The 27,699-nt window shown below is 39.5% G+C and overlaps 1 protein-coding gene across 1 annotated transcript in view; it reads left to right on the top strand.

Moving 5' to 3' along the window:
• The window catches only part of ptprt (protein tyrosine phosphatase receptor type T), a 464,808-nt gene that overhangs the window by 396,131 nt on the left and 40,978 nt on the right, over positions 1-27,699 (top strand). The window contains exons 21-25 of the mRNA XM_036571590.1: positions 3,464-3,540; positions 12,312-12,348; positions 12,542-12,639; positions 21,932-22,048; positions 27,239-27,393. Of these exons, the coding sequence (XP_036427483.1) occupies positions 3,464-3,540; positions 12,312-12,348; positions 12,542-12,639; positions 21,932-22,048; positions 27,239-27,393 (484 nt within the window). The remainder of the gene's footprint in view (positions 1-3,463; positions 3,541-12,311; positions 12,349-12,541; positions 12,640-21,931; positions 22,049-27,238; positions 27,394-27,699) is intronic.

Raw genomic sequence — 27,699 nt, 5'->3', positions numbered from 1 at the left:
TGCGGAGCAAGTGTCAGACTTATCCTTTTACCCATCCTCTCATCATTCCACTGCTTCCCTCCCTCCTCTCTCCCTCTCTCTCTGCCCTCTCCTGAAGCACTCTGATAATTACCGAAAAAGGCATCGCACCTTCAGGCCTGGAAAGAACTCCAGAGGCTACGTGTTAATGGTTGGCGTGCCGAACGTGCTTTGCTTAAGAGAAGCCGACTGCAGCCAGAGCGATTCAATCAATTAGCCACCAGGAGTCTGTAGTTCTGCTCCATCTTTGGTAATGATTGCTCGTGGCGAGGTAGACGAGGCCTTGTTTCTGTCCTCCGTATCTCCTCTGCAGAGCTTGGAGGCTCTTCTGAAGCTTCTCACAGAGCTTTCTCGGTACTGAGGGTCAGATTTTTCCTTGTCTACACCAAAGTGTCTACAGAAGAGCCCTGCTGGTCCAGGAGATGCTGTGCACTAGGGGTGGGCGATATGGCAAAAACAGGACATTGCGATACTTAACACTCGATATTTAGTTTTACTGAGGTTTGATAAGTTGGAACGTACAAAAAGATGAACACGCTGACTTTTATTAAACATTTCATCTACTGTACTTTGAGAAATCCAGTAAAGTAGGACTTATAATGCTGTCTTTAATGACACATGCATATCGCTGCTGTCGGAGCAAAACCTTCAAAATGGTAACTTTACAGGAGAAGGAAAAAACATACCTTACTCATCATGTAGGTCAATGGAACCCGACATTTTTTCAAGTAATTTTATGCCGTTTCTTTTGGTCCATTCATCATGAAACTTACACACAATGTAAAGGACAATGGCTATCTCCAAATTTTGTCAAAAACTGAAAACAGTGGAGATACAAGGTTTTGTTCCAACAGCAGTGACATCCATAATAGGCATAGAAAAGCATATTATAACATAATGTGGCACAATTTATCTCATAATGCTGGATATTGCTATTATAGTGCCCACCTACAGACAATGGTTCTGTATAGAACCCTTAAAAACACTCATAATAACGATTTGCATGATTCAAGGCTTCTTTGCATTGCATTTGCATTGGTGAAATGGTTCTTCAGACTGATTAAAAATGTGCTGTATATGGTTCTAAAAGCGTTCTATATTGAGGGTTCAAAAAGGGCTCTGTTATTGTTACAGTGTCAAGCTTGTCACACCACAACCTCTTTGGTGCTATATAGAACCCTTTTCAAAAAGGTTCTATACAGAACCATCTACTGCACATTCTCTATCAAGCTGAAGAACCTTTTAATGGAGCAGTTCTTTGAGTGTTCATGGTTCTATATAGAACTATTGTCTTTACTAAAGAACCCTTGAAGAAGCAACTTGTTTTGAAGTGTGAATGTTTGTACATTTCAATGAGTAAAAACTGTTTATTTTGATCTAAAGAGCATTTCATTCTAATTAAACCCAAACAAATTGAATGGAAATGTTCCTGTTTTGTTCTTTCAACAGTTGAATATTATATTAAGGTAACAGTGTGTATACTGACTTTATGTGATTGAAAGGAAATGTGTGGTGTAATCAAATTAAGTTCATACAGAGATTTATTTGTTTGAGTGTAGAGTAACTTTAGCTGTGCTACAGCAGCTACACTGTTAGTAATAAAGGTTCTGTTCAGGTACGTTTTTCATTCATTAAGGTACAAACAGTGTAAATGTTCCCTCAAAGGTACAGCAGTGGTTTTAAGGTCCAGTTGTGAACCTAAAATAAGTTAGGCTAAGATATTATCTAATGTTAACTAATGATATTAGCTATGATATTTCGTAGCTAGCAGTGTTAAAACATCTGATGCTGTTGATCTTTCTAGCAAATCAGATGTTCATCTGTTCAAACCTCCAGTGCCTCAGAACTTATTACACTCCACCAATCCCAACAGTGAGATGTGAAAAACTTCTTTTCATTTGATTAAGTTTGATATTTGATCGTCTTCCTCATCCTCTGTACTAGATAATCACATTAGACACTGGCTGTATTTACATGCAAAGATTTTCGCCAATCCGACTGAATACATTCCAATTATAGATTCAGACTGAGGTGTTTATATGCACTGTACTCAACAATCTGTTGGCACATCTCCATTTACATGCTCACTACAAGTAATCTGAATTTGACGCGCATGCGTAGAGAAGCGCTTATTGTAGACGTTACCATAACAACCAGCATCACGTGAGTCCAGTCAGAGTGAGATGAGCAGCAGTGAGCAGTGCTTGTGTTTTTAATCACTTTAAAATGATGTCAGACTCAGGAAAACGTCCTTCACATGTCCTTATTAAAGAAGGCCGAGAGGAAGACGTCGTGTTCTGAGACACATAAGCTGGACGTCCGTCCCACCGCCGTCTTTTGAAGATCAGAGCATAAACTTCGTCTCCTCTGCAGACCAGTTTCTGCTCCGCCATGTTGAACGGTATAAACTTTCACTATGACGCGACGAACATGATCAGAACGGACTTAAACTTTCCGATAGGGAATGTAATCAGATACAGACGTTTACACGGATATTATTCTTCTATTTAACTGATTATTTACAGGATTACCCTACCTCGTTCAGTCGGGTAGAAATTGTATTCCGAATGGCCTCAATCAGACTAGACTATTCTGATCGAGGTGTTTACATGGACGTATTCTTTTCCGATTGAGCTGTTAGTCGGATTATTAATGGATTATTAGGCTGCATGTAAATGTGCTAATGTTGAACATCTCAATCCACAAATATCCAGTTAGCTAGAAAGTCCAGTTCCAGTTAACCAGTTCCTAATTTTATTGACAACAACATCATAAAAACCTCTTAACAAATACAGTGGAGGCTTATAAAATTCTCTGTTTATCTGAGGGCCGATAGAGGGTCCTCCACAGTAGAGGTCTGCACTCGCGTAGATTCCTGGACACCCAGCCCACTGCACGCGGGAGTGGGCCGAAGCATGCATGAAGAAAAATCCCACCAATTAGTGAACAGCCTAAATAAAGTAGAACGAGCACTATATATATAGACACACACAGAATAACACAGAAAACACGCAGATTCTCGTAGCTCACATAGACAGCAGAGGGCCTTCAGTCCGACGGCCACAGCTGCCCAGCAAAACACCGAAACTAACCGGTCTGTTATTAAATTCCTGCTTTGTGTTTACTGAGAGTAAACAGTGTTTGGTAAAGTTACTTCACAGTGAGCCTGATGACCATGACTGACCTGTTATTTCAGCGGAGAGTAATGTGAATAGACTGTGTCGGATATTGGATGTCAGTTTACTTTGATGCAACTGCACGGGCGGGAGTGGGACAAAACGTTTTGGTTGCGGGCGGGAGTGGGACAAAACGTTTTGGTTGCGGGCGGGAGCGGGACAAATGATTCTGATTTTCTTCGGTTCCGTGGGCTTTATCAGTGCATGATGTCCTGTAAAGTGTAAGTGTAACTTTAGACTGGCTCTTCTATGAATATTTGACCCCACAGATGATCACACTCGAGTCCGGCTGCAGGCCCTGGAGGGAGACCCCCACTCAGACTACATCAACGCCAACTACATAGACGTGAGTATGGAGCTTTCGCGACTAATGTACACGATGTATAACCTAAAATCTTACATAACCGCAATACTGTTAGCATCTAACTGTTAATATGATCCTGAGAGTGAAACTTGCTGGGACAGGTGATGTGAAATTACACAATAAGCAAGTTATTGTTGACCCCTTAAATGTCCAAAGCCCCCCAGTGGGCCCAAAGTCTTATTACACACTTCAGTAATCTAAAAAAGCTCAGCCAGTTTGCACTGAAGTCCCTGTAGTTACTGGATAATAAGCCTTAGTATGTAATAACCCTCCTATTACTTATTTCTAATGTTTATAAAACACTTTATATGGATTAAGGGGCAGAGAGTATAACTGACTGAGTAAAGTTCAAGTGGAGTAGAGTTGTTTTTTTTTTCTTCATTCAAAATATTAACCCACATGTTAAAAAGAGTTTTCCTTTGTGTTCCAGAGATTCTAATGCTGCGAGTATAAAAATAAAATATCCTATTAAGTTTATTAAATATAATAAGAAGTCTTTTTTATCCTTCAAAATATTTTCCTTCTTTTGATCTAATCAAAACCCAGACTGAACATTATATTATGATGGAAAATGCACATAATTTTCTGTAGAAGACTCTGAAACAAGCCAAACTCTTATTTATTAGTCATCCTCATAACAGAGGGAACATCACTAAGATGATAAAACAATGTTAAATATGTTCTTTTGGGATCCGCAGGACCTGAAACACAACGTGAAGGTTGAATACTGTCATTTTGACCATCAGAATGCACAATTAAAAGTGCGGTTCCTGCAAGTAAAAAAGTGAAAGAGCTTTTAATCTGTTATATTTCAGCATTTCGTATGTGTTAAAATATAACTGTGCAGTAAAACCTCTTGAACACTTTCGAGCCGTTTGTAAACACTTCAGGCTGTTAGCAACTCACCACTTACATCTAACTGCAAACACATCGTCTGCAGACTGTCCAGATATTAATGATAATAAAATCATACAGGGAAATACTCACTCATGATTTCTGCATGGCTGCATGATGAAAGGGTTCCTCAGATTGATGGGGAAATGTGCTATAGATGGTTCTATATAGAATCTTTTTGAAAAGGGCTCTTTATAGAACACAAAAGGGTTCTCCTATCATTACAAGCTTGACATTGTAACGATAGAAGAACCCTTTTGGGTGCTAAACAGAACCCTTTTCAAAAAGGTCTTATGTAGAACCATATTCAACACATTCTGAAGAACCCTTTCATGATGCAAGAGCCCTTTGATCATGCAAAGGATTCTATGAGTGTTCGAACCCTAAAAGAACCACCTTTTTTAAGAGTGTAATTAATGATATTTCGTTCGTCACTCACCAGAACAGTGTAGAGTAGAAATGAATTCATTGGTTGCAAGAAACTTGAGGAAGACCAGGGGAATCTTATTCTTTCTCTTCTTTCTAAGTAGGTTATTGTGAGCCCACAATATACACTCCTTAAAAAGATGGTTCTTCAAAGGTTCATTAGTGAAGACAATGGTTTCTGTCCATTTGCATGTTTGAATGGTGAAATGGTTCTTCAGATTGATGGAGAGTGTGCTTTATATGGCTCTATATGAAATCTTTTTGAAAAAGATTATTGTTATATATATATATATATATATATATATATATATATATATATATATATATATATATATATTTATTGTTATATTATTATTGTTATTGACATTATAACGATAGAAAAACCCTTTGTGGTGCTATACAGAACACCTTTCAAAAAGGTTCTATATGTAACCATTTACAGCACATTCTCCATCACTCTGAAGAACTGTTTCACTAGGCTAGGAACAATTAAAACATATAAAGTGTTCTTTGAGTGTTCATGGTTCCATATAGAATGATTGTCTTTACTAAAGAACCCTTGAAAGACCATCTTTTTCAACATTGACCAAACATTATGTACCTAAATATTACTCATTTATGTGATCAGACTGAGCTGTGGAGCAGCTGGCTTTGTGAGGTGATTAGCTAAGAGGTCATCGCTGCACAGTGTAACTGTAATAACATTACAGTTAAAGACGAAAGACGAGAGCCACAGAGTAATAAACACAGCGTGAGTGTAATTAGACGTGTTCTTACAGGGCAGCGTTCCAAAGGTTTGAGAACACTGCAGAGCCCTGAAGGAGTTTTTGTTACAGTCAATGAACAGCTTTTTACTCAGACAGACAGACAAACAGACACACAGACATGGTCGTCTCACAGCACGTACGGTACCGTTTAAAAATCTGGAATCATTTGTCTTAATAATTTTGTTATTCTTTCTAAAACACTATTATTAAACACTGTTTAATACGACATAAATAGTATAAATTGAAATATTATTACCTTGATATCCCAAAGTGCTTTTAGGTGTTTTGTTTAGTATTTCAAGCAATTTGGGAATAACAAGAGGGTTATTAAATGATACATAATGTAATTTACATTAACCCCTTAAAATCTCAGGCTTATTACATACTAATGCTTATTATTCAGTAACTACAGGGACTTTAATGCAAACTAGCTGAGCTATTTTTAGATTATAGAAGTGTGTAATTAAACTTTAAGCCCATCGTTTAAGATAATCTTATCACTTTTCAAGTATGAAGCATTCTAAATATTTATTTTTATTAAAACTATATTCTGTATGTGCCAAGATTCCTATGAATGATGTGAAATAGTCATTAAGTACACGTTATACATTTTTTACTATCAGGAAAAAGCAGAAAACAACACAGAAGCCTCACCAGCTAAATCTACTCTCAGCTGTGTGAGTCAGAGAGTCACTCTCTCCCTTTATTCCAGCTTCCATTCTGTTCAGGAGACTCACTTTCAGTTCCTCAAAGAATCTGCAGACTCACCTCCAAAGTTCAGTCTTAGAAGCTGGTTGATCATTTTCTGAAGTAATCAACACATTCAGTGGTGTTGAGGTCTGGACTCTGGGGTGGTCAGTCCATCGTTCAGCTTCTTTGTTTGATGTGTCCGTCTCCTTTTCTCAGTGAGGTTCTTCTTGACAGCTACACATCCTTTCAGACCCACAGCGCTGAGTCGTCTTCTCACAGTGGAAGGATGGACAGAAACACCTGTGGATGTTTTCAGATCTGATCAGCTTGATTTTCTCCTCTCTCTCAGAGATGAAAGCTTTAAGTGCTGTTTATCTGATGGGGGCAGTTTTGGGGTCTACCAGGCCTTCCAGGTGGTTGTTAGGAACCACATTCTTAAATATGATGGTTGTCCAAGGGTTCTTTAGTAAGGAAAATGGTTCTATATAGAGCCATGAACACTTAAACAACGCTTTGCATGATTAAATGGTTCTTTGCATCATTAAAATGTTATTTAGATTGATGGTGAATGTGCTAAATGTTCTTTATATAACCCTTTCACGATGCAAAGAAATGTTAATCATGTAAAGTGTTCCATATAGAACCATTTTCCTTACTTGATAACCCTTGAAGAACCATCTTTCTTAAGGCCCAATCCCATTTCTTATTTTTACCCCTACCCCTTGTTTTCGAGTGTCACCCTAACTCCTTGGAACTGAGTTACAGGGTAGTGGTTGAAATCTTCCCTCTGAAATGGGACCCTCAAATAAAAACAGCATCACTTCATTAACAGCTACCAGCGCTGCTCTGTAGGCGACCCTGCCAGTCTGCAGTGACAGCAGAGGAGGGTAAAGTTCAGCTCCTCACTGCGGGGCTTTAGTTACATTTAGGGACTCATATGCCTTCAAAGAGGGGGGCAATTATTTATTATCACCCACCCCTAATTCTTCAGTAATATGAAGCTGAAGTCAGTTATTCACCAGCTTCTTGTTCAAATTTTCCCTGTTCCACCTTAAATGGAGCAGCAGTTACATTCTGGCGCTTCAGGCGTCAGAACTGCTGGACTATTTAAGGTGGAACAAGAAAGTTAGCCAGCTAGCTACCAAGACATTAGCATGCTATTAGCGATTTTTTATGCTTGTTATGAAGAAAACGACCATAATACACTGAAACAACATTAAACTAAGATAAAACAATGGTTATTGTAATTTTTAACAGAGAAAATTCTCATATTTGCATGTTTCTTTGGTCTCTTGTTCGCCATCTTGCCGTTTTTTCTGTCTTTACTCATAACTCTCTGTTTGGAGTCTCTGAAAAACCTCCGTTTGGAGGGCCATGTAGCCCCAACACTTCACCCTACCCCTCTATCTCAACAAGAACTGGGACACCCTACCCCTAGACATGAATATGCAAAACAGAGGGCTAAGGGCTCAGTGGTAGGGGCGAGGGGTGAAGTGTGATTGGGCCTGAGTGTGCACTTTTTCACTTTCTCCTTATATCTAATCTCATCACAAATGTCTCCTGAAAAATACTCAGTGGGTAAAAACTGAATGAAGCGTGGTCTTTAACATTTGCGCAGTACTGTATCTGCCCACTCACTCTTCCAAACCCTGACAGAGTCAGGCCTGCACTCAGGAACATGACTGCTTGTATATTTGCGCATTTTTTCTTAGCCCGTGCGCTGTATCTACTCTACACACTGTCACTCTGTATAAAAAGCCCATCTAAGCCCTATAATGATGCTGTCGATATGATTGTAGCCTATTACACTATGGAGGCGAATAGGCATAAATACATCGCGCTCGGTGCCACACAGATGCAAGCGATTGCTTTCGCCGCCGGATCTATAATCACGTCGCTCTGCATCACTGCAGCTAATAAAACGATTACCGGCTCTGTGGTGCAGTGGATTCACTCGTAACACTGACCGATGTGTTCTTGTGTGAGCGAGCTGAGCGACGGTGATCGTTAATGTGTTTCCCTCTGGCTCAAACGCTGTGGAGAGTCAGAGCGAGTGACATTTAGATGTGACTGAGGCAGAACGTTATGAAGGACTATGTAATTCCCGTAACGCTGTAATGGTCTCAGAGAGCCTCAAGCAAAGCTAAATGGGCAGCACTTTAGTTTACAGTATGGTAAGTATCAGGTATTTATTTAGTGTAGATTAATATGTAGTAATCACATGTAATTCGATATTGAATTAAATTATGTTGTAATAACGTTGGTAAATTGCCTATTTTGGAATATGTAATTATATAACGATGAATGTAATGATTGCATTGTAGCACCAAATACCACTGTACATAACTGATATATATATAGACTATATATTTACACATATTTACATATTTACCCATTAAATTATTAATTTTTTTATATTATTTACTAATGCAACCTGCCCTTTACATTGTTTGGATATTTAATGGTAAATTAAAAGTTAAACCAGCCGAGGCTTCATCGCTACACAAGATAATAAAGCAGATTTGAGAGAAGCACAAATTGTTTAATATCTGAATATACTAAAATAATTGTTTTGCGGTTTAGCAGTTACTCTCTGGGCATACCGCATTTTTCTTCTGCGCTCTAAAGTCATCTGGCGTCTCATTTAAATTTATATAAATGCCATCATTCAGCCATGAATTGAAAATAGATGTGAGTTATCCATGTGAATCTTTTAGCTAGTGTACAGACTGCATTTGCTTAAACTAATACAAACATACACTATGTGGACAAAAGTATTGGGACACCTGCACATCACACCTACAGGAGCTTTTATGAATCCCATTCTAAATCCATGGGCATTAATATGGAGCTCTAACAGCTTCCACTCTTCTGGGAAGCTTCTACAAGATGTTGGAGAGTCTGTGGGAATTTTTGTCCATTCATCCAGAAGAGCATTTGTGAGGTCAGACACTGTTGCTGGACGAGAGGGCCCGGCTCACAATCTCCATTCTAGTTCATCCCAAAGGTGTTGATGGGGTTGAGGTCAGGGCTCTGTGAGGGTCAATCAAGTTCTTCCACACCAAACTCACCCAGTCAGGCTTTATGGAGCTGCTTTGTGCACTGGGGCTCAGTCATGCTGGAACAGGAAAGGTTCTTCCCCAAACTGTTCCCACAAAGTTGGAAGTGCACAGTTGTCCAGAATGTCTTGGTGCTGAGTCATTAAGATTTCCCTTCACTGGAACTAAGAGTTCTAGACCAACCCCTGAAAAACAGCCCCATATCATCATCCCTCCTCCACCAAACTCTACAGCTGGCACAGTGCAGTCAGGCAGGTAACGTTCTCCTGGCATTCGCCAAACCCAGACCCGTCCGTCAGACTGACAGACAGAGAAGCGTTCCCACTGCTCCAGAGTCCAGTGGTGGAGCTTTACTCCACTCCATCCGATGCTTGTCGTTGTGCTTGGTGATGTAAGGCCTGCATGCAGCTGCTCAACCATGCAAATCCTGCCATGAAGCTCTCGACGCATTTTTTGTGCTGATGTTGATGCCGGAGGAGGTTTGAACTCGGCAGTTATTGATCAGCAGAGTGCTGGTGTTTTTTATCCTCTGTGCTCCTCAACACTCGGCGACCCGCTCTGTTACTTTACATAGTCTGACATTTCATTCCTGAGCTGCTGTGGTTCCTAAACGCTGCCACTTTTCAATAATACAGTCACAGCTGGTCGTGGAAAATCTAGGAGGGGGAAATTTTGCAGACTGACTTGTTTGAACAGTGGCACCATCCTATTACAGCACCACACTCGAGTTCAGTGAGCTCTTTAAAATTCTCTCACTGATGTGTGTGAAGGCAGGCTGCGTGGCTGGGTTCTTGATTTTAAACACCTGTGGCAAAGAGACTGAATGAAACACCTGAATTCACTGATTAAGAGGTGTGTCCCAATACCTTTATCCATATAGTGTACTTCAGTCATGGTTGTCAATCATGAGTTTATTTTGTGTTTATTTGATATAAGGCGTGAAGTAGATTAGAACTGTTAGAGCTGGATTAGTTTCATCTGGGGAGCTGCTGTGATCTGAGTGATTACAGACGAGATCTGTGATTTTAATCCAGTATGAATCTGCATTGCTTTTACTAAATTTATTCTAATGCTTTCTTGATGTTTTTACTGGCCCAAACATACATATTGCCCAGACAAATGGCTTTAAACCATGTGCTTTTGCACAGTATGGAATCTTTAGTAAAGGCAGTGGTTCTATGTAGAACCATGAACACTCAAAGAACCCTTGGTAACACTTTACTGTAGGGTACTATCCATAAGGCTGACATGACACCTACATAATCTTGTCATATCAGATGACATAACCCTACATAAGTGTTTATATATACTTATTCCAATAGGCGTCATTCATTATAAAGGTTACATTTGCCGGTTTTGATCAAAGTTAGCTAAAGTAGTGTTTATGACAGATGTCGCCTATTGGAATAAGCGTTTATAAACATTTACGTAGGGCTATGTCAGTTGTCATGACAAGCTTATGTAAGTGTCATGTAGCCTTATGAACAGCACCCTACAGTAAAGTGTTACCGAACCATTTGCATGCTTAAATAGTTCTCTGCATGGTGAAATCGTTTTTGTATGTTTTGTATATATGGTTCTTGAAGATCTTCTGTATAACACCATAAAGGGTTCTTCTATTGTTACCATGTCAAGCTTGTGACAATAGAAGAACTCTTCTTGGTGCTCTGTAGAATCCTTTTAAAAAGGTGCTGTTTAGAACCATCTACAGCACATTCTCCATCAGTCTGAAGAACCATTTCACCATGCAAAGAACACTTTAAGCATGCAAATGGTTCTTTGTGTGTTTAAAGTTCTATATAGCAACATTGTCTTTACTGAAGAACCCTTAAAGAACTATAATTCTCAGGTGTACAATATATACACAGATCAGGCATAACATTATGACCTTGTTTCTATGCTCATTGTCCATTTTATCAGCTCCACTTACTATATAGGTGCACTTTGTAGTTCTACAGTTACAGACTGTAGTCCATCTGTTTCTCTGATACTTTGTTAGCCCCCTTTTACCCTGTTCTTCAGTGGTCAGGACCCCCATGGACCCTCACAGAGCAGGTACTATTTGGGTGGTGGATCATTCTCAGCACTGCAGTAACACTGACGTGGTGGTGGTGTGTTAGTGTGTGTTGTGCTGGTCTGAGTGGATCAGACACAGCAGTGCTGCTGGAGTTTTTAAACACCTCAGTGTCGCTGCTGGACTGAGAATAGTCCACCAACCAAAAACATCCAGCCAACAGCGTCCTGTGGGCAGCGTCCTGTGACCACTGATGAAAGACTAGAGGATGACCAACACAAACTGTGCAGCAGCAGATGAGCTATTGTCTCTGGCTTTACATCTACAGGGTGGACCAACAATGCAGGTGCATCTAATAGAGTGGACAGTGAGTGGACACAGTGTTTAAAAACTCCAGCAGCACTGCTGTGTCTGATCCACTCAGACCAGCACAACACACACTAACACACCACCACCACGTCAGTGTTACTGCAGTGCTGAGAATGATCCACCACCCAAATAGTACCTGCTCTGTGAGGGTCCATGGGGGTCCTGACCACTGAAGAACAGGGTAAAAGGGGGCTAACAAAGTATCAGAGAAACAGATGGACTACAGTCTGTAACTGTAGAACTACAAAGTGCACCTATAAAGTAAGTGGAGCTGATAAAATGGACAATGAGTGTAGAAACAAGGATGGTCATAATGTTATGCCTGATCGGTGTAGATGTTACAGTTATCAGGAGATGGATAGAGTGTTTGAAGTCATGTTTGAGTTATGCAGGAATGTAAAAATGTCCCTGTGAAATAAAAAGCCACCACTAACAGAGAGATTTTGTTCTAATAAACCTGAACTCCTCGATCCTTATTCATAACGCGAAGGCATTGTGGGTAACGTGACCTCCTTCTTTTCTTCTGCTCCGCAGGGTTACCACCGGCCGAGGCATTACATCGCTACGCAAGGTAATTAAAGCAGATTTTACAGAAACTCTCTGAAAGCCGCATTCAGACAAGGACGAGCAGCTAAGAGCCAAAAGAAGCAGCTTCCTGCAGCCATACAGACGCGCTCAGTCTCCTGTCTAATTGGCGGTGGGCGTAGGGGGATGGAGATGGTTTGATATGGTGCTAAATTTGTCCCTTTTCTATCCTCCCGTAGGACCCATGCAGGAGACGGTGAGAGATTTCTGGCGGATGATTTGGCAAGAGAACTCCGCCAGCATCGTCATGGTAACCAACCTGGTGGAAGTGGGCAGGGTGAGCTTTCATGTGTTTATTACAGAATTTAAAAAGACTCTTATTTTCATTTTGTTTTCCATTCTCTGTGTGTGAAGCTCTATTGATAGAACAGAGAACAAGTCACAAATATCATAGACGTCACTCTTAACAAAGGTGGTTCTTCAAGGGTTCTTTAATAAAGAAAATGGTTCTATATAGAACCATGAACACTCCAAGAACCCTTTGCATGACTAAATGGTTCTTTGCATGGTGAAGTGGTTCTTCAAATTGGTGGAGAATGTGCTGTAGATGGTGCTATTTAAAACCTTTTTGAAAAGGGTTCTATGTATTGTCACAATATTGTCATTGTCATAATAGCAGAACCCTTTTTGGTGCTTCATAGAACCCCTTTCAGAAAGATTCTATATAGAACTGTCCACAGCACACTCTCCACCAATCTGAAGAACACTTTTACGATATGAAGAACCCTTGAATCATGCAAATAGTTTTTTGGATGTTCATGGTTCTACATAGAACCACTTTCTTTACTAAAGAACCGTTGAAGAAACATCTTTTTTAACCCTTTGTATGATTAAATCGTTCTTTGCATCATGGAAGAATTCTTCAGATTGATGGAGAATGTGCTGTAAATGGTGCTATATAGAACCTTTTTGAAGAGGGCTCTATGTAGCACCAAAAAGGTTATAGGCTTGATATCGTCACAATAGCAGAACCCTTTTTAGTGCTTCACAGAACCCTTTTCAAAAAGATTAAAAAGAACTGTCCACAGCACATTCTCCATCAATCTGAAGAACACTTTTACGACGTAAAGAACCCTTGAATCATGCAAATGGTTTTTGGATGTTCATGGTTCTACATAGAACCACTTTCTTTACTTAAGAACCCTTGAAGAACCATTGTTAAGTGTGTAGAAGCCTTGTCGGGAGGGCAATATAATGATATTTAGCACTGTGAGATAAATTGTGCCACATTATGTCTCAATATACTTTTCTGAGCTGGTTCTTCAAGGGTTCTTTAGCAAAGAAAATGGTTCTATATAGAACCATGAACACGCGAAGAATGCTTTGTATGATTAAACAGTTTTTTGCATGGTGAAGTGGTTCTTTCGAATTGATGGAGAACATGCTGTAGATGGTGCTATGTAGTACCTTTTTGAAAAGGGTTCTATATAGCACCGAAAGGGTTACAGGCTTGACATTGTCACAAAAAGGTTCTGTATAGAACTGTCTACAGCACATTCTGCATCAATCTAAAGAAGACTTTCAAGATGCAAAGAACCCTTTAATCATGCAAAAAGTTTTTTTGGATGCTTATGGTTCTATATAGAACCACTTTCTTTACTAAAGAACCCTTGAAAGAAATATCTTTTTTAAGCGTGTAGGTCGGCAAAATAATGATATTTAGTATTATGAGAGGTTCTGCCACATTATGTCACAATATGCATTTCTGAGCTGGTTCTTCAAGGGATTCTAAAGAAAGTGGTTCTATATAAAACCATGCGCACTCAAAGAACCCTTTGCATGACTAAATGGTTCTTTCCATCATGGAAGAATTGATGGAGAATGTGCTGTAAATGGTGCTATATAGAACCTTTTTGAAAAGGGCTCTATGTAGCACCAAAAAGGTTACAGGCTTGACGTTGTCACAATAGCAGAACCCTTTTTTGGTGCTTCACAGAACCCTTTTCAAAAAGATTATATTTAGAGCTGTCCATAGCACATTCTCCATCAATCTGAAGAACGCTTTTCATGACGTAAAGAACCCTTTAATCATGCAAAAGTTTCTTTGGATGTTCATGGTTCTATATAGAACCACTTTCTTTACTAAAGAACCCTTGAAGAACCATCTTTTTTAAGAGTATCTTTAACCTGCTCAGTCTGAAGACTGAATACTGGAAATTAAGCAGTATTACTAATGAAGGATGTTTATTACTACTTATAAATAACACGCCACATTAATTTGATATATGCTTGCATGAGAACTACAGAGCACCCAAATGTCTGGGCGCCCTGGACAGATCCCAGTGTTGTTGATTTTCTAAGTGTAAATAAGTTACACGTCCTCTACAGAGAGACACTTCTGCACACTTGCTGTTTATTTGCTGAAATTAGCACATTGCAAAAATAAATAAAGCAAAAGTTGCAGCCTGAGCACAAGATATTGCACACTTTATATGTTATGGTTCATTTTTTCCAATATGTTAAACTCAGCAAATAAACAGATTTTAATAAACAGAAATTATGCACTAAAATTAGCAGAGAAGTGTCATATTTAATTGTGCTCTCTGCAAAGGCTGTGTTAACTTCTTTTCAGTGTTGTAGCTAGAACTTTTAGAACAGGGTGGCCAGAGATTTTATTGGGGTGATACACTGTGAGGTGTCACACCTTGTTTGCAGGTGAGTGTAGATCTGCTCCGACAAGGCCGTGGGGTATAATAAAGAGCGATGGCGAAACACAATAGCACATGGTGTTTATTTGGGGAAAGGTGTTAAAAAAAGTTGAAAAGATTATGTAAGATTCTTACAGCCCATGTGAGATTCAAAGTTATAAACCTGCTGCTAGTATAATGATATACTAAATAAAACTAAATAAAATAGTGTTGCTTTACTAAAATGGCATAAACAGTGATGGGTTGATTCTTTTAGACGTGTTCTTACAGGGCAGCGTTCCAAAGGTTTGAGAACACTGCAGAGCCCTGAAGGAGTTTTTGTTAAAGTCAATGAACAGCTTTTTACACAGACAGACGGACAAACAGACACACAGACATAGTCGTCTCACAGCACGTACGGTACCGTTTCCAAAAGTCTGGAATCATTTGTCTTAATAATTTTGTTATTCTGTATGCAATAATAACTTAAACAGTGTCAATTTAAATATTATTAATTCAACATCCAAAGGTAATTTGGGGTGTTATATTCAGTCTTTCAGCATTTTTGACATAACAAGGAGTTAAGTGGTAAATAATGTAATTTACATTAACCCCTTAAAATCTCAGGCTTATTACAAGCTAAGTCTTATTATTCAGTATTTACAGGGACTTTAATGCAAACTGAGCTATTCTTAGATTATAGAAGTGTGTAATAAAACTTTTGCCATGTAAGGGGTAAAACCTGTCCATCCTTTACACAAGAACACATGCATGATGAAATTATGTGTTTGAATCAAGTAAATCGCAGACTGCAGACAGTTTTGGGCCAATTCTGGCTTTCATACGTGAGTGTTGGTTGACTACTGGGCAGATGTTAGGCATGCAGACCAGAATAGGTCCAGATCCTGGACAATGTCATGCTGTTTGGCCCTGTGTCTATATTGGCGGACCAGTTCTGGCATGAATGTTGTGGATCAACAGTATAGTTGGGCCAGATTTGGGCCACATCCATTAGTTCTACTCACTTTACGATGTGAGGGCCAGATCTGAGCTGAGGACCCAGCTGTAAACAGGACCAGAGCAAACCCAAGGATGTGGCCCACAAGTGGGCCAGACAGTTGTTGCTATGTGAGAATTGCATCATTATTTCAGAGCACAGTTTATAAGGAAAACATCTTATTTAGACAGACCAAAGAAGTTATTCAAGTAGGCTCCCTCTCTGCGGCTGATACAGAGTCTAATGATTAGAAGCTCAGCAGACAGCACTGCATAAGAGGACCTACAACACAAGCATGTAAAAAAGTAGTTAGTTAGCATAACAGTGAGCTTATTCACCATCACAGAGCCTCCTTCACAGAGTAGCTCACAGAGCAGCTGGAGGACCCAGCACACATTCACTCACCTGTTTGCTCAGAAAATTAGTCTATTACATTATTAAATACTGTGTTCAGACTCTTACAACTGATTGGTAAATACTCTGATGGCAGATTTTCACCATAAAAGGCATTTGATGCTTTATTAATGATGGCTGACTGATGATGGTTAATGATGGTCGATCTTATTTTCCTATTATAACTTCCTCTTACACAGATCAGGCATAACATTATGACCACCTCCTTGTTTCTACGCTCATTGTCCATTTTATCAGCTCCACTTACTATATAGGTGCACTTTGTAGTTCTACAGTTACAGACTGTAGTCCATCTGTTTCTCTGATACTTTGTTAGCCCCCTTTTACCCTGTTCTTCAGTGGTCAGGACCCCCATGGACCCTCACAGAGCAGGTACTATTTGGGTGGTGGATCATTCTCAGCACTGCAGTAACACTGACGTGGTGGTGGTGTGTTAGTGTGTGTTGTGCTGGTCTGAGTGGATCAGACACAGCAGTGCTGCTGGAGTTTTTAAACACTGTGTCCACTCACTGTCCACTCTATTAGACACTCCTACCCTGTCAGTCCACCCTGTAGATGTAAAGTCAGAGACGATAGCTCATCTGCTGCTGCACAGTTTGTGTTGGTCATCCTCTAGTCCTTCGTCAGTGGTCACAGGATGCTGCCCACAGGACGCTGTTGGCTGGATATTTTTGGTTGGTGGACTATTCTGATAAAATGGACAATGAGCGAAGAAACAAGGAGGTGGTCATCATGTTATGCCTGATCAGTGTATATTATCACTCGTATTGTAATTGATCTTATATTACAACTGGGGTAGCCAGAAAGGCAGCCATGCTTCATTCTAGGATGGGTGTGGCCACCTCTGGCCACCCCTTGGCCACAATTCTGCTTATTTTCACTTATATAAATCAATAAAATCGGTCATTTAAGAATGAGTGTTTAAATGTTAGCATACAACTGTGTAATACTCAGTGTCCAGCAAAAAGAACATTAAAAAAGCACATTTATTGCCACCAAAATAACAAAACAAAGTAAGCACTGGACTATTTTGTGTTTGCTGTGCACCCTGCTGACTACGCCACTGCTGGCCCACCCTCGGACCACCCAGACTTTTGTCCTGCATGCAAGGTCTAACTAGTTTTTAATCTCCTTAACAGATTTTCAATGCACACAGTCTTTTATTTGGAAATTAAACAAGGACAAAGAATCCAGACTGCTCAGAGGAAGGCAGTGGCTTGGCCTGATATAAAATGATTTTGTTGAAAATGTAGTTGCTGATGCTGTTCTAGATTAGATATGTTCCTAAAATATGAGCTGATCTTCGAATCATAACAATAAATAAAGACTTTTATTATTTATTCAACAAAAAGTATGTACAGCAGTTTACATTACCATATCTATAATGAGCAAATGCTTCAAAGTAGGTGTGTTTAGTCCTGGTCCTGGACATCTACCACCCAGTAGTGTCAAAATCAAATCAAATCACATTTATTGTCACATCACTTTTACACAGGTGCAAGGTCAGTGAAAATCTTCGGTGCGTTGCCCCCTTGTAAAATTTAAATACAAAAAAAATATATATAAGAAGAAAAAAGAAATATATAAACACAGACTCTAAAGACACACGCATATACACAATATACACTAGTATTGCACTATTTCCAATGTAGTTCTACAGTAATAAGTTATGAATAAAACTATGATATGTACAGTTGTACACATTGCTGTATGTGCAGTTACTGAGTCTGAGGTAGATAATAAATGAGATACAGGTTCACAGGGGATAGAATACTGATATAGAATCTTCTAGATTATACAAGATATAGATAGAAGATGTCAGTCTATATGTGTAAGTATAGATTTGCTGGATTGAAGTTACAGTGAGATCAGAGTGAGTCTGTTGATGTGGATGAGGTGTGGATTGTCCGTGGAGATGATGATGATGACTCAGAGGTGCAGTAACAGGCCTATAGACCGATTCACCAGCACTCCTGGCTGTTCAGCAGCCTGATGGCCCGGGGGAAGAAACGGATGGTGACGGAGCCTGTTAGAAGCATCAGACAATTAGAACCAGGTGTGCTGGATCTGAACAGTCCAGGGTCTACGATCTCCAGGACCAAGACTGAGCATGTGTAGTTTAAAGAATCACCGTCACTGATCCAGTTGTGTTTGACTCACCCTCCAAGTCACCAACCAGGTATTTGATGGATAAAAACACACCGGCAAGTTTTACTACACACTTCTATAAGCTGAGAGTAGCTCAGCCAGTTTGCGTTGCCTGTATTTACTGAATAACAAGCCTTGGTGTATAATAAGACTGAGATTTGAGGGGTTAATATAGAGCCAGAGTTCTGTAGGAACCCATAAGTGAGTGTGGTGATGTACCTGCTGCTATAGAGCTAGAAAAAAATGTATCCGGTGTACTAGATGTTTGGAATTGGGAGATTAAATTTGCCTCTGCGTATGTTTTTATACTTGCTTCTGAATAATAATCACAGCATATTTGTGCATTTTTTCAGAAAGCTAATTAACTTTCATTAAGTAAGAATCCGTTAATTGTCTGTTTGAGCTGCAGACTCTATTTGGCGTGTAAAGGCAACGCAGTATTCATAACTTGAGCTATCTGCTGTGACAGCGCGCATAATTGACCGCTGTTTTGCGTTCCGCTCCACTGGACCTTGCCCACTCTGGGTGTTAATTCAGAGATAACACTGCTTCTGACAGGTGGCCGATTCTCTCATCAGAGCGCTTTGTGTTTCCAAATGTCATCAGCGTTGCTTTTTTTGATAACGATGGCTCTGAAAATGGCTTTTTTTGAGTGAGTGTAGTCAGTGTTGTGAAATTGGGACCCAGCCTGAGCTGGTTAAGGTCTAATTTAATGTGTGTGTGTGTCACTGTAAATGTATTGCTGTACTTGTGAGTGTAAAATGTTATCATGAGTAAAGACTTAAACTACAAGAATAGTTGAATGCTAAGGCTGGGTGATATGATAATATTTATCGTTATTGGGACATCGTGGATATCATCAGTACTTAAAAACACTTCCTAACTGTGTTTGATTACAGAGAAAACACAATTAGTCCTGATTTTTTGGATTTAGTGCAGCACAGATTGTGAAATGTTGAATTCATAGTATTTTTTTAATGCGCCGCTACTTCGTCTGTTGCAGCTTATCGTGATAACATATCATGTATCATAAAACCTTCTTGAGGTATCGTGATACTACATTTTTGCTATATCACCCACCACTATCGAATAAAATACTGTTATTTATAAAAATTACTTACAACTACTGTTGCTAGCTATGCTAGTGGACTTTAGTCCATGTTTATATATGTTTATACCGGTGAGTCAAACAGCATCAGAAACCACATAATTAAGTCTTCAGAGATACTCCACACAGTTTGTGGTGAGTGTATGATCATTTAGGTATGATGCTAATTGATGATATATAAACATATCGACATCAGCATTAGCCTCGTAGCTCCAGTGCAAAGCTAAAAGAGACAAACATTAGACACCAAATATATCCTGAGTGATAGATCAATTTGGTCAAGTGTAAACACTGAATTCATTTTTATCATGCGTTATTATCATTAGGTGATTAATGGATTTAAAAATTGATAATAATAATAATAATAATAATAATAATAGTAATATATTTGTTTAGACTGATCAGATATTGGCTGTGATTGACAAGTAGGCTGATGACAGTGCTTTAAAAGAGGTAATCGCCTTGTTGGGAAAGAGAACTGACTGAGCACTAATTTAATTTTAACCTTTTCAACTCCTTGAGACCACCGGTGGTTCCAAAACGCACTTCGTCATATTCTTCATAACTCTCATATTTCATAAGCTACATTCAAAAGGTGGGGGTCGTATGAGAGCTGTAACTGTCTTCTTTCCAGTCAAATAGACGGGTAATGTCATTTTAAACCCTTATAATAGAAGACGCTTTTTTTTTCTACTGAAAGTCGACTCATTTTTCCACAAATCTGGGCTATAAACTATAAACAGATGGCGTCTCTTCAGTGATCTGCTCTGTAAAAATTATTTTTTATAAAATAATACAAAGAACGTCTAAGATTTTTGGCTTTCAGCAGTAAATTGTAAGCATATAGCAATATGTGTATCATAAAACACATGTTCTGTTAATTAGAGGGGAGCTTTAAAAAAATAAAATAAAAATGTACATTTATTTCATGCAGTTACTAAATAATAACCTTATTTGGTCATGTAAATTCAGATGGACAAACCAAAATATACCCTGGTGAAGTAAACAGCTTGCTAATAAATATGCAATAATACACAAGAGGGAGATAACTGTGAGATATAGCCGTGGATCAATACCAGTCCCAATATCTCACAGTGTAGCACCACCTCCAGAGCATTACTAGGACACAGTTTCATTATTTGTATTTCTTATTAGATTTTGGGACAATAGAGACACAAAAACTGATTAACAAGAAAACGTATTTACACAAAATAGTCTCCATCTATGTATAATTTATATAATTATAGAGTATATAATTTACGTGAATTACATTGTTTTTTAATGGACCAGTAAATACATGTTTTTATGAAGAGTGTTTGCTCAGCCGTGCTGGCTTCATTTCTCCACCTTCCCAATCCATCTAGATTGATCATTTGGAGAATCTTCGGACCATTTGGAGCACAATTAAAGGCAGGATGGCCATTATTATCCCTTGCGTGGTGTTGATGTGTTTGTTGCTCAGTGGTCTGCTGAACCACCACATTATATTTGTTTAAATCAATAAAGCCATAACAATTTATGTAAAAATACCAGATGTTTAAAATATCACAAGTGTCCAGCGTAGGGTTCTCCTTTAGCAGCTGTAGCCAGTCAGCAGCCTGTCCATGTTGTCCACACACACACACACACACACACACACACACTAACAGCAGGCCATGTAGGAGAAGAACAGCATCAATCTCAATCAATCTGAAGAACCCTTTCTTGGTGCAAAGAACCCTTTAATAATGCAAAGGGTTCTTTGAGTGTTCATGGATCTATACAGAACCATTTTCTTTATTAATGAACCTTCAAAGAACCATCTTTTTCAAGACTGTATAAGCTGGACATAGTAACAATAGCAGAATGTTTTTTGATGCCTTATAGAACCATATACAACACATTCTCCATCAATCTGAAGAATTATTTCACGTTGCAGAGAACCCTTTTATCATACAAAGAGTTCTTTAAATGTTCATGGTTCTGTATAGAACCTTTCTATTTACAAAAGAACCATCTTTTTAAATTGCGTACCAAATACTAAGAAATTCCAAAAATTCATTTTTACATTTCAAAAATTCTACTTTTCATTCAGATTGTTATGCTGATGATAGCATTTGTAACGAAATCATTTCTTTAAATTAGAAAAGTAGAAGCATTTTCATTTGTGGCCTTAGATGTTTGGGCTCCACTGTAGCTGCTTTAAAAATAGGAAAAGTCTCTCTTCAGGGTCCAATTTCTGATTAATATTGTGATTTATCTCAGCCCTGATATCTGTGCGTATTTGTCCACTCAGGTGAAGTGTGTGCGCTACTGGCCTGACGAGACGGAGGTTTATGGCGACATCAAAGTGACTCTGATCGAGACGGAGCCTCTGGCTGAATACGTCATCCGCACCTTCACTGTCCAGAAGGTAGCGCACTCGTTTACACTCCTCTCATCCTCTCATCCTCTCATCCTCCCCTTTTTGTCTCGTAATGTGTCTGTGTTTGTTTCACCACCAGCTTGATGTGAGATCCGTTCACTTTGCACATGAAACGAAATGGCAGAAAACCATGATCTCAACTTCCTAACAGTGATTTTTTTAGTGTGAGCTTAATGTAAGCTCTCCTCTTTCGCTGCGAAGGCAGAACACAAACAGAAGCGTGGGGCCGCGGGTGGCGGTGTGTTGCGGCGGGTGGCGTTTCATTGTAAAACGCTGTAATCTAAGTGGAACAGATGTAGAAGGCGAGGGAAGCTTTGATAGATGGAGAAATTAGGCTTCGGGAGGCTTTTAGAAGCACTAAGCCTTGAGTGGGGAACAGCGTGCCGTCAGCAAAGTTGCACAAAAGCGCTCGATCCATCTGTCTCGTGAGGCGGCTGTCTTTTTAAAACAGCTCTTTTCTGCGCGTGTGAAGGAGAACGGAGTGAAGTGTGCTCTCGTTCTCCTCTCCACACCTCTTTCTGTTTCGAGACCGCTGAAGACAAAAGCTGCATGTTTCACATTAGCTTTAATAGCAGGCCGTCGAGGGCGGGGACTGGGGGTGCTGAGGGGGCTGTAGTTCCCCCAGAGACCGAGAGCTGAACTGCTAACTTAAAGAGGAACTTTGTTGATTTTTCCAATTTTCTGCATAAATAAACGATTAAAATGTAAACAGAGTCGTTCAGAGTGGTTTGGTGTGAAACGCTCTGTTCTAGAGAAACTTACTGAGTCAGAACTGTTCACAGTGGTGGTGATAGGAACCAGATGTCCACCTCTAAAAGCTCCCTCACAGAAAGTTACTACATGAAATGCCTGAGACATTGTTTTACGGTAGTTTTGTGAGAAGGTTTTTGCTCTAAAACACATTTTAATCATTTTATTTACACCATGTTCCAAATTATTATGCAAATTGGATTTAAGTGTCATAAAGATTCAATTTTTTGTTTTTCAATTAAACTCATGGACGGTATTGTGTCTCAGGGCTCTTTGGATCACTGAAATCAATCTCAGACACCTGTGATAATTAGTTTGCCAGGTGAGCCCAATTAAAGGAAAACTACTTAAGAAGGACGTTCCACATTATTAAGCAGGCCACAGGTTTCAAGCAATATGGGAAAGAAAAAGGATCTCTCTCCGAAAAGCGTCAAATAGTGCAATGCCTTGGACAGGGTATGAAAACATTAGATATTTCATGAAAACTTAAGCGTGATCAGATTTGTGGCTGATTCAGAGCACAGACGGGTTTGTGCAGATATATGAGGAAGGTTTCTGCCAGACAAATTCATCAGAGTAAGAGAGCAGCTGCTAAAATGCCATTACAAAGCAGCAAACAGGTATTTGAAGCTGCTGGTGCCTCTGGAGTCCCACGAACCTCAAGGTGTAGGATCCTCCGGAGGCTTGGAGTTGTGCATAAACCTACTATTCGGCCACCCCTGACCAGTGCTCGCAAGCAGAAACGGTTGCAGTGGGCCCAGACATACATGAAGACTAATTTTCAAACAGTCTTGTTTACTGATGAGTGCCGTGCAACCCTGGATGGTCCAGATGGATGGAGTAGTGGATGGTTGGTGGATGGCCACCATGTCCCAACAAGGCTGCGACGTCAGCAAGGAGGTGGCGGAGTCATGTTTTGGGCCGGAATCATGGGGAGAGTGTGAAAATGACCTCGTATGTAGAGTTTCTGACTGACCACTTTCTTCCATGGTACGAAAAGAAGAACCGTGGCAAAATCATCTTCATGCATGACAATGCACCATCTCATGCTGCAAAGAATACCTCTGTGTCATTGGCTGCTGTGGGCATAAAAGGAGAGAAACATGGTGTGGCCACCATCCTCCCCTGACCTCAACCCTATTGAGAACCTTTGGAGTATCCTCAAGCAAAAGATCTATGAGGGTGGGAGTCCCTTCACATCAAAATAGCAGCTCTGGGAGGCTGTTCTGACATCCTGCACAGAAATTCAAACAGAAACTCTCCAAAAACTCACAAGTTCAATGGATGCAAGAATTGTGAATATCAAAGAAGGGGTCCTATGTTAAAATGTAACTTGGCCTGTTAATTTGTTTTTGATTGAAATAGCTTTTGATTTCAGTAAATGTAACCTTTTAATGCTGCAAATTCAACAAATGACCATTTTCAGTTCTTTACAACCTGTAAAATGTTTTGAAACTGTTGTGCATAATAATTTGGAACAGTGCTCTTTGAGTTTTTTTATTTTTGAAAAAAATACTGTTATCATTGGGAGGTTTGTTCAGTAAAATCCGATTTATACTCGGTTGATCACTTTAAAATTATACTGACTGTCATTTGCATCGACCATTTAGGAAAATCAGAGAAAAATATCATTTGCATAATAATTTGGAATGCAGTGTAATCCATTCATGGTGGAGGGATACAGGAAGGGTGTTCTAAGGCTAAAAAATCCCCAAAGAAAACTTCATCAACTTCATCATCAACATTCCATATAGACTCAGAAGACTCGTGTAGGTTCACTGGTGGTTCTGGATAGTAAATAAAATGTCTATATTTGTGTTGTAGTCATGGCGACCCCTGGTTCCTATCACCACCACTGTAAAGACATCTGAACCGTTTCACACCAAACCACTCTGAATCTCTTTGATTACATCTCAACACTGAATTATGCAAAAATGTTGAAAATTCGGTGGAGTTATTACACTGAACTATTACACTTTAATAAACTCAAATTCTCTCAACATTTTGACATAGAATTTAAAAATAATTATAATTCTCAAAATACTGACTTAGAATCTAAAAAGAATGACTTATCTTCTCAAAAGAATGACTACATATTTTAAAGTAATGGCACTTTCCCACAATTTTGTAAATTATTATGTGATTATTAATTGTGATAAATGTAATTATTAATTGTTAAAATGTCATTTTTCAAGATACTAAATCAAAATCTTGACATACTGCTACTAAAAACTGCTATAATTTTGAAAATCATATATGTGTGTGTGTGTGTGTGGGTGGGTGTGTGTGTGGGTGTGTGTGTGTGGTTCTTTCAAAAAGCAGTCCAAGCTGAAACACTCCCTACAACTTGAGTGGGCGGGGCTAAATTGCTGTAGGCTGAATAGAAGGAGATATGTAAATGAGATTGTTTTGTCTATAAAAAACCATGAACACTCAGAACACTTTGCATAAATAAAGGGTTCTTTGCATCATGAAAAGTTGTAGAATGTGTTGTACAGGGTTCTATATAGAACCTTTTTAAAAAAGGTTCTATGTAGCACCCAAAATGGTACTCGTAACAGTAGAAGAACCCTTTTGGATGCTAAAATGGTTCTTCAGATTGATGGAGACTGTGCTCTAGATGGTTCAATATAGAACCTTCTTATGATGCAAAGAACCCTTTATTCATGCAAAGGGTTCTTTGAGTGTTCATGGTTCTTTATAGAACCTTTTTTTTTAGTAAACAACCCTTGCAGAATCATCTTTTTTTAAGAGTGTAGCCAACAGTTTAGGCCCCACCCATTCACACTGACTGCTTTTCGAATGAGGCAGCCAATCAGAACAGAGCCAATTTACATATATCAGTTTTAAAGGCACAGTAAGAAAATTCAAAGGGATGAAGAGAGTTTGGAAAATGGTCATGGAGACATGAATTATGGCTATTTTTAGTACATAAAAGTAGTCATAAATGTGATAAAATGCAGGATATGGGCTCTTTAATGTTCAGCTTCAGAGACAAAAGCTAACTGCAGTGTCTAAAGTGTGTATTCCTGTGTGTGTTTATGCTGTAAGTGAGAATCCACTGTTTTGGCTGGAAGTGCTCAGGAGACTTTCAGTTACCTTCTATAGAGGCTCAGTTACTGCACCGTCCTCACACACACACACACTCTTAAACACACACACACACACACACACACACACACACACACACACACACACTCTGTATTAAGCCTCTACGTGGGTCCGCACTTCACGGTATCAGCACCTCCAGGCATGGATTACGCGGCGCTCAAGCCCAAATCGTAATTAAAAGCTTAGCTTAGCATTAATGCGGAGGAGAGGAGGTGTGAGGGAGAAGGATCTCTCGCTCGTAGCTCGCTGTGTGTGTGCGCTGTAAAAGAGCTCTCACCGTTCAGGAAGAGCCACTGCACCCTCAAGTGCTCCTGCCAGTTTCAGCAGCAGCTCGGCTTTAAAGTCGCCGGTTCAAATCCTGCGTGAAAAGAAGAGGATACCTTACGTAGCGGTAGCTTTAGCATATCTAATAGCGCATTAAAGGTAATAGTGACTCATTACCAGGATGGAAATGAGATCAAGCTAACTGCTGCCCATTAGACTACATTTACTGTTAGCCACGTTGGCATTTTTGAAAGCCTTTTTCCAAAGATTGGATCAACTGTAAGAGTCCTAATTGACCCCTTTTACATTTATGCATTGCCACGTCTGCTGGTTTCTGTAAGCAGGTGAAGTTTTAAGGCTTTTCCTTGGGTCTACAAGCAAACCACACCTTACCTGAGACTCAAACAAGCACACATTATGGCCAAAAAGAAGACGATAGTATGTAAATATAAATATTTAAGCCACACTATGTCAGTTTCGGGGATTTGGAGACCTCTCTGGTGGAAATGTGTAACTGCATGCAATGTGTGGAACATTCTGTAGCGTGGGTTGTGCTTCGTCCTCCTTCCCTGACTGGGTGAATATGATGATTAAAAGAGAATTCAAAGAGAACTCAGTCTAAACTTGGTGAAGGAGCGTCTTCAGAGGTTGTGAGTGAATTATCTACTATTGTCATCACATCTTCATCAGTATGTGATTTTGAGATCATTTGAGATCCAAACATTGAGCCGGACCTTCTTTTTGAGTCTGTGTGTGAGGTTAATGCATAAAGACGTACGACGTGGTGTGAAAAACTCAACACCTCTGACTTTAAATGATCATTTCAGGCTTTACAGGGCGACTCGGAGCAGCGCACGCTCACCATATTTTAGCCTGTTGTTGTTCTGCTCACTCAGTAATGACACTTCTTTCAGTTTTAATTAAATAATCATGTATAGTTCAGCTTTATGAATCCTTGCTTTCAGCTCCAGCTGTCATTTTGGACCTCGTGATGCTGAAGGATAATATGTGAACACTTTGGTTTCAGTGACTAATAAACTCTCTTCCTCACAGAAGGGGCATCACGAGATCCGCGAGATCCGACAGTTTCATTTCACCAGCTGGCCCGATCACGGCGTCCCCTGCTACGCCACCGGCCTGCTCGGCTTCGTCCGCCAGGTCAAGTTCCTCAACCCTCCAGACGCCGGCCCGATAGTGGTCCACTGCAGGTACCACTCTCTCTCTGTGTCCCTCTCTGTCTGTCTCTCAGTTTTTCTGTTGCAGTCTGTGTGTTATGAAGTGATCAATACGAACCTGAATTCAAGCAGCTACACAATCTGATAACTGGTAACATCAGCTGCTTTTAATTTTATACTTCAATAGTTTTAAAGAGTACTTTACTGATTGACCATTAGCTATGAACTGTGAAATATGAACCTGGGGGCAGAAAATAATTTAGAATTTTAGTTTCTGTTCATTTTTCTTATTTTTTTAATAAGTTTTCTTCATAAAAGATTTTTTTTAATGATGTAATG

Source organism: Colossoma macropomum, unplaced genomic scaffold, assembly GCF_904425465.1.
Source record: "Colossoma macropomum unplaced genomic scaffold, Colossoma_macropomum, whole genome shotgun sequence".
Classification (NCBI taxonomy): domain Eukaryota; kingdom Metazoa; phylum Chordata; class Actinopteri; order Characiformes; family Serrasalmidae; genus Colossoma; species Colossoma macropomum.
This window is presented reverse-complemented; position numbering and strand designations above follow the sequence as displayed.